This window comes from Doryrhamphus excisus, linkage group LG18 (genome assembly GCF_037039965.1).
Source record: "Doryrhamphus excisus strain RoL-2023G ecotype Guam linkage group LG18, RoL_Dexc_Guam_v1.1, whole genome shotgun sequence".
In the NCBI taxonomy this organism is placed as follows: domain Eukaryota; kingdom Metazoa; phylum Chordata; class Actinopteri; order Syngnathiformes; family Syngnathidae; genus Doryrhamphus; species Doryrhamphus excisus.
The window spans coordinates 16,963,459-16,977,988 of record NC_136374.1 but is presented as its reverse complement, the minus strand read 5'-3'; the positions used below and the strand labels follow the sequence as shown (position 1 = coordinate 16,977,988).

At 39.5% G+C, this 14,530-nt stretch overlaps 1 protein-coding gene across 3 annotated transcripts in view; it reads left to right on the top strand.

Annotated features, from left to right (window-relative positions):
* cpne5b (copine Vb) overlaps positions 1-14,530 on the top strand; it is a 114,785-nt gene that overhangs the window by 32,357 nt on the left and 67,898 nt on the right. For 2 of the 3 annotated variants that reach the window (XM_078798380.1, XM_078798382.1), the window contains 3 exons: positions 4,155-4,258; positions 5,732-5,771; positions 9,115-9,191. In XM_078798380.1, the coding sequence (XP_078654506.1) occupies positions 4,155-4,258; positions 5,732-5,771; positions 9,115-9,191 (221 nt within the window). Of the gene's footprint in view, positions 1-4,154; positions 4,259-5,731; positions 5,772-6,783; positions 6,799-9,114; positions 9,192-14,530 lie in introns of all 3 variants that reach the window. The other variant, XM_078798381.1, reaches the window with a different exon arrangement.

Sequence of the window (14,530 nt, the reverse complement as noted above, 5' to 3'; positions counted from 1 at the left end):
CACCAACACAGATATTACACGTTTGCCATCCGTTCAACAATTTCAAGGCCATCATTGTGTATGTAGAGAAGCCACTCTCCTAACCTCTCCCTTTAAATCTCACCTCATTTGGGGCGAATACGAGGTAAACATCGCCAAATGTTCCTTCCCAAAGCAGGCACCCTGACAGCTCAATAACGACCCCAGTTTGCCCCCAAGAAACAAATCAATAATTAAGCACAGGTCATAACTTTGTAACTTTTCTCAGTGGACAACAACAGCTAATAGTGGGTAAAATTCAGAGTTCTTGTGGACTGCTGTGGATGTGCCTCACTATACACAAGGATACTCCTGGCCAACAGCTTTAAATTGGTTATATTAATTGCCCTAATTTGATTCAGTGCCTGAATCCAGCTTTTTATATTTGCATATATTTTCAAATGAACCTCAGCCGATATTTTCCAAACAGCTAAAACATTTGGTATGGAGCCAAAATGCATGAAAACAAACCAAACCAAACCAAACCAAACCAAACCAAAAGCAAACCAACCCAAACCCAAACCCAAACCCAAACCCAAACCCAAAATCCAACCCAAAACAAAACAAAACAAAACAAAACAAAACAAAACAAAACAAAACAAAACAAAACAAAACAAAACAAAACAAAACAAAACAAAACAAAATAAAACAAAATAAAATAAAATAAAATAAAATAAAATAAAATAAAATAAAATAAAATAAAATAAAATAAAACGGAGTCTCAACATTGGTCAGTGACAACATCCCCGCAGGTTTAAAAGCAGTAACCTGAGCCCCATCAGTACTAGTTTTCCTGAATTTATGGTCTTTGCGCCCCTTGGGTTCCAAATGTAAACCATAAGCAATGTTCTATGATTTTGCGTCGACATATGGCAGGGCAGGGGATCAAACCCACAACCTTCACAACCTTGGGAGATGACCGCTCTACCACCTGAGCTTTTATTATATGTTTTAAGGTTTTAAACCCCCTCACCATCCAGTTTATACACTTTTGTCAGACACTCAAAAATACTAGTTCAAGCCTTTGTTTGAATTTTAATAATCGTAATAATTAACCTACCAGGTTGGACACAAAAAAATATGAAGGGACTCACGCAATTCAATTCATGAATTTGCCTGTTCGTCGTCCTGGGGCCATTCTACTGTACTGCAGCGTTTTTGTATCCTTGTTAAAACATATTGCTCCTGTTGTTGGATTTTCCTCTTTCCGTAATGGCGCCCTACAGGTGAAACCTCTTCTTCCTCTGCCTCTTGGATGTGACCGAAGGTGCCTTTGACGGTGTAGAATATTTTACCGACATTTTGGGTGTTGTGGGGATAAAACTTGCAAGCATACATCACTTCAGAGTCACCCTGCTAAAAATCAAACTTTTACGTAAATTTGGCAGGTCGAATGTATTCGGTACTGCAAAGGAAGTCTTAAAGAAGATTGATTGACAACGGTGTCCAGTCTTTTCGCCAATCAGGATGCAGAACAAAACATATGCGTTTTTCCTTAGACAATCAAGGCACAGAACACAACGTATGAAAATGCACAAAACAGAAGGGAACATCGTTTTCACTGAATGACCCGTTCTCATGTCGACCTGACTTTTACTGATCTGACATCGTGTCATAGATGCAGTATTTTTTTCAAACCACCAAAATTCCCCAGCGGCGTTCCCGTGTGGGATCGGGTCTTAGTCTCCGTCAGCTTGACATTTTAGGAGTGAAATTGCCGCTAATTAGAAAGGGCTTAATTGCAACATTTCTCCGCCTCGCTTGCCGACTTTTATTCATAACTTCCAACTTTAGCCCCCCCCCCCATTCCTGGCCATACTTCTTCATTCTCGAAGAAGCGATCCGCACTGTTTGTTGTTTCAGTGTCAAGTCCACACGTCTTACCCTGAAATTGTTACTTAATACTTACAAAACGACGCACATGTAATTCCAATACATATAGTACATAGTAAAGGTTGCCGACCCCTGGTATAACCGAACCCAGTCACATTACCAAAGCCGTGTGTTTTTCTGTTACAAAATGACACATGTAATTCCAATACATAGTACATAGTAAAGGTTGCCGACCCCTGGTCTAACTGAACCCAGTCACATTACCAAAGCCGTGTGTTTTTCTGTTACAAAATGACACATGTAATTCCAATACATAGTACATTGTAAAGGTTGCCGACCCCTGGTATAACCGAACCCAGTCACATTACCAAAGCCGTGTGTTTTTCTGTTACAAAATGACACATGTAATTCCAATACATAGTACATTGTAAAGGTTGCCGACCCCTGGTGTAACCGAACCCAGTCACATTACCAAAGCCGTGTGTTTTTCTGTTACAAAATGACACATGTAATTCCAATACATAGTACATAGTAAAGGTTGCCGACCCCTGGTCTAACTGAACCCAGTCACATTACAAAAGCCGCGTGTTTTTCTGTTACAAAATGACACATGTAATTCCAATACATAGTACATAGTAAAGGTTGCCGACCCCTGGTCTAACTGAACCCAGTCACATTACCAAAGCCGTGTGTTTTTCTGTTACAAAATGACACATGTAATTCCAATACATAGTACATAGTAAAGGTTGCCGACCCCTGGTCTAACCGAACCCAGTCACATTACCAAAGCCGTGTGTTTTTCTGTTACAAAATGACACATGTAATTCCAATCCATAGTACATTGTAAAGGTTGCCGACCCCTGGTGTAACCGAACCCAGTCACATTACCAAAGCCGTGTGTTTTTCTGTTACAAAATGACACATGTAATTCCAATACATAGTACATAGTAAAGGTTGCCGACCCCTGGTGTAACCGAACCCAGTCACATTACCAAAGCCGTGTGTTTTTCTGTTACAAAATGACACATGTGATTCCAATACATAGTACATTGTAAAGGTTGCCGACCCCTGGTCTAACCGAACCCAGTCACATTACCAAAGCCGTGTGTTTTTCTGTTACAAAATGACACATGTAATTCCAATACATAGTACATAGTAAAGGTTGCCGACCCCTGGTCTAACCGAACCCAGTCACATTACCAAAGCCGTGTGTTTTTCTGTTACAAAATGACACATGTAATTCCAATACATAGTACATTGTAAAGGTTGCCGACCCCTGGTGTAACCGAACCCAGTCACATTACCAAAGCCGTGTGTTTTTCTGTTACAAAATGACACATGTAATTCCAATACATAGTACATAGTAAAGGTTGCCGACCCCTGGTCTAACCGAACCCAGTCACATTACCAAAGCCGTGTGTTTTTCTGTTACAAAATGACACATGTAATTCCAATACATAGTACATAGTAAAGGTTGCCGACCCCTGGTGTAACCGAACCCAGTCACATTACCAAAGCCGTGTGTTTTTCTGTTACAAAATGACACATGTAATTCCAATACATAGTACATAGTAAAGGTTGCCGACCCCTGGTCTAACTGAACCCAGTCACATTACCAAAGCCGCGTGTTTTTCTGTTACAAAATGACACATGTAATTCCAATACATAGTACATAGTAAAGGTTGCCGACCCCTGGTCTAACTGAACTCAGTCACAATACCAAAGCGGTGTGTTTTTCCGTTACAAAATGTAATTCCATTTTGTCGTAAGTCTAAACGAAGCGGAAGACTACCGACTTAGCCGTTTGTGTTCACAGTACCACATGTAAGGTTGCCTTGTGTAGTACTTCACTTTCACTCAGTGATCCGTTCCCATCAGTATACAACTATGTAGTAATCCGGGACAGTGTAGGTGCAATTTTTTTTCGACCCGCCAAAAGAAAATCTCAGGAGCATTCCCATGCGGACAGGACCTAATTCGCTCCGGAAGTAGCGTCTCTCGCCCGTTATCTGTCTTCTCTCCCTGTGAGGGGTTGAGAGGAGACTTATCCTGCCGTAATTAACGTGGGAGAGGTTGAGGATCAAGAAGCTAGGAAACATACCCCCGATTCCTTTTACCGCATGTGAAAGCACCGCTCTTAATCGGGGCTCTGTCAACCAAGGTGTGCGTACGCGTGATGAGCTCTGAGGGAAAAAGGAAGATGAGAGGCGAGACGCCAATTGAAAACCTCGCTACTTTTTTTTTTTCACAGTTTTTCCCTTTCTTCTCTGCCTAACATCTGTCTGTCTTTCTGTGTTTTGCAGTTTGGAAGGACCGAAGTGATAGACAACACTCTGAATCCTGATTTTGTTCGGAAGTACATCTTGGACTACTTTTTTGAAGAAAAGCAGAACCTTCGCTTTGACTTGTGAGTCACTTTTCATTTGAAGTCATATCTTCAATATGCATTCTCTCCGGCTCATTATTGACTCTTTTGTTTTCTCTTTTTTTTTTCAAGTCAATCATGAAACGTCCAAGGAGACTAGCTTCATTAAGCATTCAGTCTTGCGCTTTCTATGCCTCATTGATGATTTTTATTTTTTTTTAAGAAATATATTTTCGACCACACGGCCTTACAGTGATTCCATAGTGTGAAACATCCCATTACATTGTTAAGCTTGTCCATGGCGGCCAGAGACTGGAACCCCGATGAAATCCTGTATGCTGTCAAATCGGGCTTGATTAATGCGGAGGTGAACGAGATCTATTATTTAATTAGTAAATCATATATGCACCATTTAACTCGCTTTCACTGCTTTTTAATTATATGCAAATTAGGTCAGGACTACTGCTCATGACTATGGATGAAGGAAGGGTCGAACTCAGGGGTCAGCAACACACGGCTCCAGAGCTGCATGTGGCTCTTCAGCCTCTTTATTGTGGCTCCCTTTTGCAATGCTCAAGTATTTTTTTTAACATATGCATATTTGTAATGAGTTTTTATACTCGATCAACTCTGCTTTTTCATCCTCTGAACTACTTTGATACCCCAAAATTCAAACCGAATCTGGAAGTCAATCAAAATTTTTGGAGACTCGCAATTCGCTGCACATTTCTTAAGGGTCCGGTATTGAGCGGTTTAACCAAGATGATGCTGTAATTACCCTGTGAGTTGGCATCCATCACACATGGACACTGCACTTCTATTTATTGTATTCTGCTGTTAAAACTTGTTAAAATTAGAAAAGATTTAAAACTTTTTGAAAGATTATAAGATATTTTCATATAGACAGATTTATAAGATGTTTTTAAATTACGTTTTGTGGCACCAGTATATTTTTCTTTCATGAGCGAGTTGGTAAAACGACTCTTTTGATAGTAAAGGTTGCCGACCCCTGGACTAACTTCCAACTTTAACCCCCCCTCCCCCTACCCCCTATTCCTGGCCATACTTCTTCAGCCACTCTCATTCTCAAAGAAGCAATCCACACTGTTTATTGTTTTAAGTAAAGGTTGCCGACCCCTGGCCTAACTGAACCCAGTCACATTACCAAAGCGGCGTGTTTTTCTGTTACACTACAGTAAAAACAGTTAGAATTACATACTTAAAATTTACTTTGCTGAGTTAGTTTATTTGTAATCAGAATAATAAATATGAAAGTTGCATATCCGTGTTGCTGGAGGCATCGAATCGACTCTTAATGTCAGCTGACTGAGGTTATATGACATCTACAAAGTGATGTTTATGATGTGTGGGGGGGGGGGGGGGGGGGCACACGTGCCATCATGGACCCACACCACCTTCATGATCGATCGGTAGCTTGCAATCAACGTAGCGACATTAACTCCTGATTGAAATTGCTGATGAAGAAAGCCATGTTGCTTTTTGGTTTCATTCCAGGTACGACGTCGACTCCAAAAGTCCAGACTTGTCCAAACATGTGAGTGCAAATTAGACTTTGTTGTATTTTTTTTTACCTCATAACACCACAGATAAGTGGAAGCCAGCCAGCTTCTTTTTTTTTTTTTTTTTTTTCAAATTGCTTACTCGGGCGGCCCAGGAGATAAAATAAGACTAGCAGTTAGCTGGACGGGCTATCTGTGGTGTTTCCAATTAGAAGGCGTCTGCTGCATGCTGCTACTTGATGGAATACAGCAAACCCTTTCTAGTGCCTGGTTCAATATCCAAATACTAAATATCTTCTTTCTGTTCTTTTCTTAATCATGCAAAGTTTAATCTCCACAAAACACTTATGTCATTTTCTGGTTTTTTTCACTTTTTAAATTTTTTTTTTTAGCAGCGTAGAAGCCCGAGATATTATATTCTATACAAGCACTTCAACAAATCCTTTTCATGATGAGCACACTGCTTTTGTCACCTCTTCTGGGAATTATTGTCACTTCTGCTACATGTATTAACTAATGGTATCAGCTGTAAATAAACTCATAAAAGTTCATTTTCATTTACCACAAAAATGATTCATGTCACTTTAACATTTGATAGTAATTACTTTTTACATTAGCAAATACTAGTAGTGAAAGTCAAGAGAATTCCAAAAAGAGTGTGGAAGCGGTCTGACTTCATGTGAAAATGTTTTTTATGCAATGCTTTCGGTTTCGGTTTCTCCCGTATTGAATACCTGATCCATATTAGAGACGATGGTGACTGAAAGCATTGCTAATATTTTCCTTTGGAAACTTTTTTCATCCGCCGGTGATTTCTGGATGTATTTGGATTCACAGGGTTTGCATTTTTTCCATCATTAGCTCTTTTTTTTTTTTGGCCTGTTTATGACACCGCATGTTGTCTTTCCATTCTTACTTCATGGACTTGAGCAGCATTAGGAGCACGGGTAAAAGCGTGGTCTTCTGCTACATGATGGGCTCTATTGTTGTTATTGTTGTCACTGTGTTGTTATCGTTGCTGCTGCTGCTGGCCAACCTTTCTGGAAGCCTGCAGAACTCAACGTAGGTCCCAGCATCTCTCTCACCTCTGACACTGCATGGCTGCTGTCTGTCATTATCTTCTCAAGGATGTTGTCTGAATGGCGTTGAAGCAACCAAGCCGAGCTATCAAGCCGACCCTTCAACGCCGTTGCGGTTTTGAAGGGTTTTGATAATAGCCATGCGATAAAAGGACTAAATTGAGTCGGGGAACGAGTTCGTATTGTGTGACCCGTTCCATCACCGCACACCAAAGAAGCCTGATGACACCAAGACCATGAGAAATGTTTTGGTTGGAATCCACTTTTTTCATATGACAAGACCATAGTGTGATGTTCAGGACCACTCGTTTATTTTTGTAATGACTTTGTTATACACTGCCTGGACAAAAAAATGGTCACATGCTTTAATATTTAATACCACCGCCTTTAGCCGTGACTATCAATATTTTAGTAATCGATTATTCGAGTGGTTAGCACACAGGCCTCACAGCTAGGAGACCCGAGTTCGATTCCATCTCTGTTTGGAGTTTGCATGTTCTCCCCGTGCATGGATGGGTTTTCTCCGGGTTTACGCCCACATTCCGAAAACATGTTAATTGGTGACTCCAATGAATGTGAGTGTGAATGGTTGTTTGTCTATATGTGCCCTGTGATTGGCTGGCCACCGGTCTAGGGTGGAGAAGACAGCTGGGATAGGCTCCAGCGCGCCCGCAACCCTCGTGAGGATAAGCGGTAGAAAATGAATGAGTATTCGATTACTAATTACCAATTAAATGTTGGGGATTTTATTTCTTTCATTCATATTGTGCATAGAAGCAAACTGTATTTTTTTGGGTCTGATGGACGCTTGATGGATGATGGTGTTTTGTAGATGAACGTATCCATCCTAGACTGTAACTATTTACTGCAAAAAGCAGAGAAGTAATAATGACTTTACTAAATCTACTAACTTTACTAAATCCTAAACTTAGACAGGCTGACTAGGTTGACTCGCTGATTCGCGCTACATTCTTCCCATCTTCCGGATTGGAGTTCAACTTCCTGTTTAGCCACATTTTCTGTCTTTTTTCCATTTTGTTTTCCTTCTCTTTCGTTGCTTTGTCATTTTCTCCCACCTCTTCAATTTCCCCGTACTTTCAAACATCTGTTTCCTTCTTCGTCCTCTGCATGGGTGATGTACATAAGCATGTTGTGACGTAAGCGAGTCCTCTTGGCAGTCCTATGTCCAAGTCTTTGGTTATTTTTTGTAATCGCGGTACTAGAATTATTTTTGTGGAATCGTTGCATATTTGTTATGGCATCATTTCCACAAACTTCTGCAATGTCCCGACATTTATTTCCGTTCAGAGTTCCATTCATTTTTTTTTTTTTGCCAAGATCTTATATTGATGACTCGAATTGATCTGATCTGACTGCTGAGTGAAGTCTTCTTTGGTATATCCCAAAGATTCCCGATGGCGTTCAAGTGATCCCAGCTGTCTTTGTGCGAGAGACGGGGTCCACCCTGGACTGGTGGCCATTAGCCAATCACAGGGCACATATAGACAAACAACCATTCACACTCACATTCATACCTATGGACAATTTGGAGTGGCTAATTAACTTAGCATGTTTTTGGAATGTGGGAGGAAACCGGAGTACCCGGAGAAAACCCACGCATGCACGGGGATTCGCAATTTCAGCCTGGTGAATCCTGACTTCAGAGAAGAAAGAAAATCTATTGATGGAATGAAGTCACATGGTCTCATTTTTTGGGCACCGAGGTACCCGATGCACTAAGCCCAATCCTATTTGCTTTGTTAAATCCTGGGGGTGACCTTTTTTTGGCCAAGCAGTGCATATAGTATTTATATAAAGTAACAAAAGTAATGGCGGCACAAGCCTTTTTCATGGTATCATACATACAAGAGTATTTTTACTAGCTACATAATCATGAATCATCTGTTTTGCCATGACCGTTATGCTTTAATCACATCGATCTGTTGTGGTCCACACCTCATTGTAGTGTACTTGCTGTGGACACACCCTTGATTTTAACCAAAGACGCCACTTCAGCAAATCTGCAATTATCTGAAACAATACAATCACTAAAAAAAACCTTTATTGGTATTGAATAAAAAAGCAAAAACACATGAGTATTAAAAAGAACTGCAAATTCCACTGACTGTGTTTGACCTCATTTGTGAACGCTTATTGTTACAAGGGCGTCCACAGTGGAAACAAGACATGAGGAATGAGGAATATTCCCACTCATCTCATCTCACCTTCACATTGTTTTGTCGTCTCTCTCAACCTAACAAATACCAAGCTTCCTCATTTCCTTCCCTCCATCTGTTAGGACTTTTTGGGTCAGATGTTCTGTACTCTCGGGGAGATTGTTGGATCACCAGCCAGCCGACTGGAGAAACCTCTTGGGTGAGTAAGATTTTCATCTAAGTTCTTACAGGACATTAAAAAGGATTATGGGATCCACGCGGAAAAGAAAACCAAATTAGATGAGAATAAAGTTGTGATATATTGTAATAAAATCAAAATGTTATGAGAAAACACAGTTTTAATATTACAGGAATAAACTGGAAATATTACTGGAATGCAGTTTTAATGTTCCAAGCAGTATTAGGAGATTAAAACCCAAATATTATGGAATAAAGTCTCAATAGATAAACTTAAGCATTCCTCCTGGAAAGAAACAGCAATGCTGCTTGTCCTCAATAGGATCGTGGGGGTATGCTGGAGCCTATCCCAGCTGGGGTACAGCGTGAGTAAAAAAGGTGACACTAGACCGAACATAAAACCTACAGTCTTTTTGCACAGCAAGTCAGTCACGTTTAATTAGTTAGTTTTAACACCAAATACCCTTCCTGGGATTCAAACCTGCACCACCAGGGGCTGTTTGATGCCTAACAAAGACAGTGAAAAATACTTCTTTAAAATCCGATCCAATGCACCCTGGATTGGTCGCCAGCCAATTACACATTTGGAAAAACAAGCATTCATACCTACGGACAATTTGGAGTCGCCGATTAACCTAGCATGTTTTTGGAATGTGGGAAGAAACCGCAGTACCTGAAGAAAACACAGAGATGGGAATCAAACTCAGGTCTCCAATCTCCTGTGCGCCAACCACTCCTACACCATGCAGCCATGTTACTCAAAAAACAGTAAAAACCAAAGAAAGACTTACAACTTTTTTCCCAAGACTCACTGATATGTGTTTATGGCTCTGCTTAAAAGGGATTTGGGGTTGGGGGGGGGGGGGCGGTGTTGCAAAAATAATTTATTTTGAGACAATCTGCAGCTGAGCGATAACACGAGTGCATGCCAAATGTTATTTTTGTGGCTGTTTCATATGCAACGTTTCAACATAAAACATGAAATATATATATATAGCAGCACGGTGGACGAGTGATTAACATGTTGGCCTCACAGTTTGTGTGGCGTTTGCATGTGGGCATCCTCCCACATGCCCAAAACACACATGTTGGAGACACTAAATTGTCCATACGTGTGAATGTGAGTGTGTGTGTGTGTGTATTGTACAGTAGCATGAATGTGAGTGTGTGTACTGTACAGTATATCTATGGTAACTGGGGACCAACCCAAAGTCTTTTAGCATACGTAGGCTGCAGGGGACTTGTGACCATAATGACGACCAGCCGTACACAAGAATTGATGAATTAAAATACATCGCTCTAATACGTAGGTTGAAAATTAATAGTTAATTAATTAGTTAAATTTAGTTAAAAAGTTAATAGTAGGCCTCTATGTAAAAATGTACATCCTTCTTTGAAAATCATCTGATTCATTTTCATTGTTTGTGAAATGGAAAAAATTGTGTTTTTCTTTGAAAAACAAAGAAATTTGCAAGTGATCCCAAATTTTTGAGCGGTAGCGTACGTAAGTCGCATTGGAGTATAAGTGGCATTTTTTGCGGGTAATTTATTTTCCAAACTACTTGACCAAAACAGACATTAAGTCCTCTTGGAAGGCTAAAGTTAAAGTTAAAGTTAAAGTTCTAACAATAAAAGAATAGAGAACAGGCTGAATAGGTGTAAACACTTTTTTCATTTATAAGTCGCTCTGGAGTATAAGTTGCAGGAACAGCCAACCTATGAAAAAAAAGTGCGACTTATATTCCGGAAAATACGGCACTTTAGAATCAGAATCGCCTTTATTGTCATTATAATTGCATACAACGAAATTTGAGTGCATTTTGTAGAAAGTAAAAATAAAAATAAGGAAAATAATAAAAATAAAACAAGGAATAATAATAAAAACATAAAAGTGGCAGGTGCTGTTCAGAATAAATGTAAATATTTATACATTAAAAACAATAACCTATACAGTAACAAAATGTAGAGTTGCAGTAACCAAAATGTAGTATTGCACATATTGTACCTGAGTTTCACTTGAAGCAGGATTCTACTGTACTACAGGGAACTCCACTTTAAGGTACCACCCACTAGTGTATGATTTCACTGCAAAAATAGTACGCTTATTTATTTTAGTATGTTTTATTTTATTATATTTTATTATTATAATAAAATTCAATTATTTATTTTATTATTATTTTATTTTATTTTTATTGCTCAGCGATGTCATTTGTGTCAGCCTTGCTGAACTGATGGAGTCATACACACAATATTTTAATTTATATCTGTTTTAAGCACACACACACACATATTATACTCATTCAAATAATAAATTTGAACCTTGTATCTCGCTTAAATGGAACATAAATACCTGTGGATTTATGTGTGCTCCTGCTCTGCCCTTTTCAGGGCTATTAGTAGTGCCGTTAATCCCTGTCTGTTTAATTAGGCAGCAGCCATTGTGCTTTTTCATTCCGGGGAAAAAAAACTCCTGCAGGCCAGACGGGGAGAGAGAAAGCGAGTAGAATCACAATACAGTATGTGAAAGGAGGGTAAATCGACAGTGAACAGTCGGTGTGAATAATAGTATAAAATACTAATAAGGACTGTACCATTTGTGTATCTTTGGTCTACCGACTATCATTGACACAGTTTCCATCCGAGACCACTGAGGCATAAAATAAACAGAATCTTTTTCGCTAAATGGTCTCCATATTTATGTACTCTTCTGCATGTCTAATGAAACCTGAAAACAAACCCTCTTTATAATGAGACATTGTTAAAGAAGGCGATTACAATATTCTTTCATTATTCATTTCTGTACTGCTTGGGAAGCTGGAAGTAACTTCAAAGCACTTTGGTGTACTGTAGGGGAAATAAGAAGTACTGTTAAGACGCTGCGTGATGTGCTGCTTTTTCTGAAACCGAGGAAGAAGATAAACGAGTATGGTTTGTTTTTTGTGGTTATTGCAACACTTATTCCAAAAGCCGGACTGCCATCATGCATGAGATTCCCATATTCTATTTAGCATAAGCGTGACGTACATCATATTAGTATCAAGTTAGCATCAAATACTTCAAAATCTGATTTTTTTCAACAAAATTGTCTATTTTAATCAGTCATTTGAGACTTTGGAGATGTCCGTTTTTCGAGTATGCGTGAGCTTCAAAAGGGTAAACAACGAAGAAAGGAGGAGAGATGGCCTCGGCTAAAGATGTGTTTCATCTGAACATCAAATGCTCTTTTGTGATTGATTCACATTTACTCTGTTGTCCCTCCAAGGTCCTTAAATGCATCATTTAGAGGGGAGATGCAGATTCTCTAAGCCAGGGGTCTCAAACTCAATTTACCTGGGGGCCACTGGAGCTAGGGTCTGGGTGACACTGGGCCGCATCAGGTTTTCCAAAAAAAAAAAACCCCAAAAAAAACACATTTATTAAAAACAAAAAAATGAATAAACTTTGCTTTGGTTCCGATTTTCTACAAGAAAAGCTCTGATAAAACATTCCACTGTTCTCAAATATCTTAATTTTTATTTTTCTGCACAAAATAAGATGAAAAATAAATAAACAAATCAAGAATAAATCAGTAATAAATAAATATAATAATAATAATAAAACGGCAAATAATAAAAACTTAAGAAACCACATAAAGATGGTGGGTAGACAAATTATTTTTTTTCAGATTAAAATGAACAAAGCATTATTAGAGCCCTGTAGACATGACAAAACACGACTATAGTCACATTTATACTCTTTTTATTTACAACATATTGCGCAACTGCAGGGTCTTGAGACACATGCTAACTCGCAAACTAGAGAGCTAGCGACCGAAACGGTAGCCTCCAAGTTATTTCCTTTGAACTTAAAAAAATCCAAAAACTTACCACTTCCACACGGATAGGGAGGATAACTATTAACAGTTATTTAACCTTTAACATGAACATGAATCAAACGTAATCATTTTTTCTGGGTACATGATACCATACAGCATCCATATCAAACTTGCGCGGGCCGCACTAACATTAAAATTTCATATCAAGGGGGGGGGCCTAAACTAGCGTCCTGAGGGCCACATTTGGCCCGCGGGCCGCATGTTTGAGACCCCTGCTTTAAGCAGTTATCTATGCACATATCAAGATAAAGTCATGAATGTAGCAACGACGCTCTGTTTTCTTCTGGTTATCCGAGTTCTTACTAGTCGGATGTGGCCTGAACATCTCCCCATGGAGGTGTCCGAGAAACGTCCTTACCAAGCCATCATGGCTCCTCTCAGCGTGGAGGAGCAGAGGTTCTATTTCGAGTTTCTACCGGATAACGGTGCTTCTCACCTTAACTCTCATTGAGAGCTCATTTTGGATGCTCATACCCGTGATCGTGTCCTTTGGGTCACCACCCAAAGTTCATGACCATGGGTGATGGTAAGAACACAGATCGATCAGTCAACTGAGAACTTTCTGCTTCACAGAGTCGTGGGCAAATCTTGTGAGACGATACTGTAAGAAGTGATTCATCGGAAAAAGTATGATTACATCATCGAACAGGAAATCCAAATTACCGGATCTGCTCCGCTGCATCGATGCGCCTCAAATGATTCATTTGAGACAAAACAATCAAACCAGCCAAAACAGAATCATTTTCAATGTAACCTTCAAACACAACACATGATTGTTATTTTGGATTACACATCGAAAAAACAATCAGCAAATGGCAAAGTTAGTCAGTGTTTGGAGTTTGCCCTTTTGCTGTTTCAGTACGGCTGTGAATGTCAGAGTAGGTGACCAATGAGTGGCAGCGTGATGGGAAATGATTGGCGAATGCGGATAAACAAACGTGGGCGGAGGCAGACTATTGTGATGCATATTTTGTCCGTTTGCAACAATTGGCCTCTGCTTTGTATGCAGTGTAAGCGAAGCATGCGGATCACATGGACAAATGTCCGTACGGTGAAGGTGAAGGTGAAGGTGAAGGTCCACCACAACCTGTTTCCTATCATAGTCTTGAAAGAAAGTCAATTTATTATTTCATTTTTACTGTTATACAACACAGATCAACTTTACGGGAAATGTTGATCAAGTTGAATGTGTTCTTTAATCTTGGGGACTTTAGGGTACAGGGTAGGATTGGGGATTGAATGATTTGGACTGCAACTCAATAGTATTGCTTTTGTCGACAATTATTGTATTTTCTGGACTATAAGTCGCTCCGGAGTATAAGACGCACAAGGCCAAAAATGCATAGTTAGGGACTTTTAAAAGCTCAAATGACATACATAAATACATAAATAAAACATACATAAGTTGCTCCAGACAAGGCCAAAAATGCATAATTAGGTAAAAAAAAAAACATACATAAGTCGCACTGGAGTATAAGTCGCACAAG